General features: G+C 28.7%; 1 protein-coding gene across 1 annotated transcript; it reads right to left on the bottom strand.

Annotated features, from left to right (window-relative positions):
* Window positions 1–1729: 1729 nt before the first annotated feature.
* On the bottom strand, window positions 1730–2716 carry LOC111911207 (VQ motif-containing protein 8, chloroplastic). The gene has a single exon (XM_023906993.3). The coding sequence runs from the start codon at window positions 2604–2606 to the stop codon at window positions 2058–2060; it is 549 nt and encodes a 182-aa protein (XP_023762761.1). The 5' UTR covers window positions 2607–2716; the 3' UTR covers window positions 1730–2057.
* Window positions 2717–5400: the final 2684 nt, after the last annotated feature.

Below are 5400 nucleotides of genomic sequence, written 5' to 3'. Positions count from 1 at the left end.
TCATCAACCATTAATACTACCATATAATCAGTCGCAATTCAAGCACACTTTAACCACATCCCAATGATTGTAATGAACAAAAAACAAGGATAAAAAACTTAAGGTAAGTCTCCAGCATAGTATTTTCCTTGTTCAGCTCCATAAACTCTCTTGAAAACTTCCTTCTCAACTTCGCTAGTTTGCTGCAGTTAAACACTTTCTTCTGAGCCTTCAAAACCTCATTGTAGTCTTCCTTTTTATGTAGCTCAAACCTTATCTTACGAAACTATTCATTGTAATAGCCGTCCTCCATTTCATCAACTTTCCATAGGAAAAAAAATTCATTTTGGATCTTCATTTGATTGATTAAAAAGGAAGAACACAATTAGGGTTACTATGAAAAAAATATGTACGTTTTCCAACTAAACATACCAAATAATGTGTAAGTAAAGAGAAGGAATACTCACCAAGGAATTTTTGCAGTTCCAAAACCTCCGAGCTACATTATCATCAATCCACATAGTCCTTTCGATGTTGATTCCATCTTTACAGTCACATGGGGGACATTGTTCATCATCGCCATGGTATCGGAGACGAAGACTGTTGACAGATCGACCAGATAAGGCAGACATTGCTTTGGTTTTACCGATCAAGAAGATGGGTATCCGGAAGGAGAGAATGATCTAATTTGGGGTAAGAACGTATTAAACTTGGTTCGATTGAGGGTTCCATTTAAGGAAGGTATGCCACTATATACAGTGACATGGTCTAGCATAAGTCCACATATGTCAAGACACGTCAACATGTGACCCATAAACCGGATACAATTTCCTCCAAACCCTTAGTTAGTTGGTATTTTCTAATGTTAAGGACAAATTACGCACAAAAAATACTTTAGTGACTAACCTGTAAATTTGTCAAACTTTGTTGTGTTACAGTGCCAAAACCCTAATGGTATCCCAAATCTCAAGTGTTGTTCAAATAATACTTCTTCTTAAGCTGCAACAAGATGTCGAAAATCTCTTATGTAACTTCCCTATTAGGTTTTATTGGTAGCCTTTTGGCTTTTTTTTTTTTAATCTAGCTCTTTTTTCTACTTTTTTTTTTCTTTTAATAATATTGTCTTCCTCAGAATTGTAAATTCTTGATTTTCATAAATATAGTAATTTTAAACATAAGGTGTTTACGGCAAAACAAGTTGGTAGCGGATAACTGGTATCTGGTAGCGTTTTGTTAAACGTTATATGATATAGCTTATGGATTTGGAGTGTTTTGTTTAAACTAAACGTTAAAAGTTTGTAGTGTCAAACGAGGTTTTTTGTTCAAAACAGAACGTTTTGTTAAACGCTAGAAGCTAAAAGTTTTCAAACGCTTTGTGCCGAACATGCTCATAGAATATTTAATTAAAGAATATCTTATTGATGGTAAAATATAAGAAATCGTGAATCAATTCATATAAATCTAAAATGTTTGTCTTAACTCAGCATAATTTAATGATTTTTTTTACAATTATATAATTCTTAGAAATGTTTTTTTTTTTTAATTTACAAATATAGTCTACAAATCACAAAACAATCAAAAAATTTACAGAAAAGTGTTGCTTTTTTATAGACACCAAAGAAGTTCAACTTTTTGCAACAACTTTGTGTAACTTTGTTAACAAGTTAACGTTTGAATTTAACACTTGGTTTATCAAAGCATTAAATACTTTGTTAACTTAATTGATAAGAAAGGTACTATAAGTTCATAGGATAAACAAACAAATACTTTGAAGACGGCCAATTTACGCCATATCAATTTTATTCGACTTTGATCTAATTATATATGATTACATCAAGAATCCCTCACAAACCAAAGAACAAATTAAACATATTGTCATCTGACAGATCTACCTGTGGATCAAACCCTAATCACAAACAACTATTTTCGAAATCATGATGTCTTTAAAAGAACAAGAACTCATGAAGTCTAAAACAATGAACAACAAAGAACAGCGTTTAATTATGGACATATATATGTATATAATATTATGTTCGGATGTTAATAAATAAAAATCAGTAAGAGGTTGAATGCTTCAGTCAATATTCAGGAAGTATTTTCATGAGCTCGACTAGGGAACTAGGCGATAATGAAGTACTAATATTTGGAGACGACGATACCATATCAGTGAACCGAAATAAAGGTCGAGGCGAGCAGAAGTAATCACTTGAATTTGGTGTAAAAAGGGGGATATCAGCCATGTAAGGATTCAAAGGAGCATTAAACATCGGACTCTTGGCTTTCATAATCGTACTTTTCTCATGTGTGACACCAAAATCATTGGAAATTTCATTATCCTTTCGATCATATCCATCTTTCTTTACGGTTTTCGATCTTCTTTCTTGATCTTTAGAGCCAGAATGACCCGTGAGCTTCTGAACAAGAGCCATGAAATCATGAGGTTTGGTATGGATAACTTCAGGAGAATAAGTGTAGATTATGACCGGCTTTCTGATCTGCTGCTGTTGTTTTTGAATGGTGTGTGATTCTTGTTTGAGCTTTAATGGCGTCGGTCGTGGACCATTGATCGCCACTCCACTTTTCACCTGTTGTTTGTGATCACCTTCAAGAAACCTTCTAGGGCTCATGTTGCCAATGAAGTTACAAACTTTTATCACGCAACAAGAAAGAAAGAGATGTTTTCAATCAGTTGATGTAAGGTTGAAGAGGGTATCGGAAATTGGAATGGGTTGTTGTAATAAGGCAATGATATAAATAGTTGGTTCGAAAGGGAAGGTCAACTATTCTGACTGTCATGGCCGCAACACCATTGTTGAACATTTTATTTATCAGAATAAAAAACAAAGAAAACCCTAATCTGACCTTTGACTTTTGTAAACAGACGTATTAACCACTGTCAAATGTCACGTCTGAGAAAAGTCAACTGCGGCAAATGTATGGCGGTCGTGACAGAAAAATATTGCCGATGCCGGTTGCGTTTCCAAGAAAGAGACATTTTCCATTAGCTTTCTATTTTATTCTTTGTTTATTTTCTTCAAAGACTCTATATTTTATCTTTTTTTCTTATTAGACCTAAAAAAAATTTCTTTTTCAAAAAAACCCAATTTTTTATTTTTACTTGTTATTTTACCTAAGTGTCTTTATTTCATAAAAAACCCTATATTTTGTATTTTTTTTCAGTTTAGACCTAAAACGTTTTTTATTTCAAGACTAGTTGTATAAAAAACGTGATTATATCATTTTAGTTTAAAAATAGACATGATTTAAGCAATGTAATTATTATGCCTATATTTATTTATGATTGAAAAATTCTTTGTCCACATATATTTATAAAAAAAAGTAGTTGTAAAAGCTATTTCTTTACTACACCAAGTTCATGTAGCTTAATTTAGTCAAGTCATAAAAAACTTAATTATATTCTTTTAATTTAAATAATAGACAACGATTTAACATCTCTTGCATCTTTTGGTATTATATTGATTTACGCATAAAACATTTTTTAAAAGCATTACACATACAAGGAAATTGTGTAGTATAATCTTATTTTTTCACGAGTATAATATAAATAATAACAAAATGTTTTATCTATATTTGGGAAAATTTAGAGTTTCTAGCTCCAAAACCTTTTTTTTTATATATTATTGGTTTGATTAGTTTTTCAATTTCAGTTACATAAAACAATTACCAAAAGCTATGAGTTAAATACATAGACATGTGAAGTCAAATTTCCTAACAACACAAAAACGATTTTATATAATTTTAAGATCATAAATTCAATTGAGTACCAAACACCTTCAAGCTTTTTTAAATTAAAATGAAATCCTAAATTTTATTTTGGTGATTATTATGATTATACTTAAGAATCAATAACCGTGATAAACAAACACCATGTATTGATCTAAACACCATGCATACATAAGATAGATTAATAAAATGATGTAATAGGCCAACTATTCAAATTTCTTTTTTTCTACAAAAATTTCATAGTTTTGTCATTTTTGCTAATTTACCACATTCCAACCATTAATAATAATGTCAACAATCGTATTTGGATATTTAAGTGTGAGGTATCATTTTTGTTATTTGGATTTTCAACTTATGCTCAAATGGTTTCATTACCATAATATGGTTTTATGTGTTTATATGTGTTGTTAACATTTTTTAAAAATGTCTTAAACTTGAATCTGATATATCTAAACAAAACTATCACAAATGTTTAGGATTAATATTTTTATGTATGTATTTGATATAGTTATAACATATTATTCAATAATAGGCTAATGCTACAAAATATTCGATGACTTTGGTTTTGGAGTATGATAATCAGTGCGTTTGTTAACCGTTCTAAAAAACTTGATTAAAAAATTAGACCAAAAAAATAATATTGAAAAGTGAGAGAAGGAAATATATCCAAACTCACGAAATAAATATAATAGACAAACTAAAAAAATTTATTTTGTATACAGTTTGTTAAATTACATGGTATGTTTTATTCTACAAATAAAAAAAAAGTTGTTATTATGCTAAAAGATTCTTCCTAGCCATGTATTATCCATTTACCACAAAATATCAAATTAACATCGAACTTTTTATTAGCGGTAATAATAATATTTTTTATTAAACAATATATCAAATTTAATGATATAATATATATCCAAGATAAAGTTTAATTATATTTTTTAGACAAAAATAAAATTTTGCAATTCTTCTAGGTTATATTCGCTCAAAAGATAATAGATCAAATAACATTTTTTAATGTATATATGTATATTTTCTGTTTCGATGTAGTCAAGAAGTACCTTATATATTTGGTCTCGAAAATTACAACCAATTTTAAAGTTGAGTTTATTTTGGAAAAAAAAAACACTTTAGGTCTAAAATGAAAAAAAAATATATATATATATATATATATATATATATATATATATATATATATATATATATATATATATATATATATATATAGGGTCTTTTAAGAAACAAAAATACCTTATTTACCTGTTGGTGACCTGCTAAGGTCTGAAATAACAAGTAATAGGTAAAAGTTGAGTCTTTTTCGGAAAAAAAAAAATTCTAAGTCTAAGAAGAAAAAAAATCAAAATATAAGGTCTTTTATGGAAATAACCCTTATTCTTCCCAACGATTTACAAATTCAAACAAATTATATAACGACTTAACGATTAAGCATTAAAGCAACTCTATGCTTTATATTTATCTTTAAACTCGTGAAAGAGTGTAATACAAACAAAAACAACTTTAATGTCTTTTTAAAAAATAAGAATATTCAAAACCGGCCAAATTATGTTCAAAATATGTATAGAAAACTACATGTCATTATTCTAAAAATGATTTCGTTTAATGCATTTGTGTATTAAGTTTTTGTTTTATATATTTTCATATTTCAACTCTTTTACATAATTT

The sequence above is a fragment of the Lactuca sativa genome, chromosome 8 (genome assembly GCF_002870075.4).
Source record: "Lactuca sativa cultivar Salinas chromosome 8, Lsat_Salinas_v11, whole genome shotgun sequence".
Classification (NCBI taxonomy): Eukaryota; Viridiplantae; Streptophyta; class Magnoliopsida; order Asterales; family Asteraceae; genus Lactuca; species Lactuca sativa.
The sequence above is the reverse complement of the archived record's forward strand: the minus strand, read 5'-3'. Positions and strand labels throughout refer to the sequence as shown.

Coding starts and splice junctions, on each gene's coding strand:
- LOC111911207 (XM_023906993.3), bottom strand. CDS start 2,606: ATGAGCCCTAGAAGGTTTCTTGAAGGTGATCACAAACAACAGGTGAAA.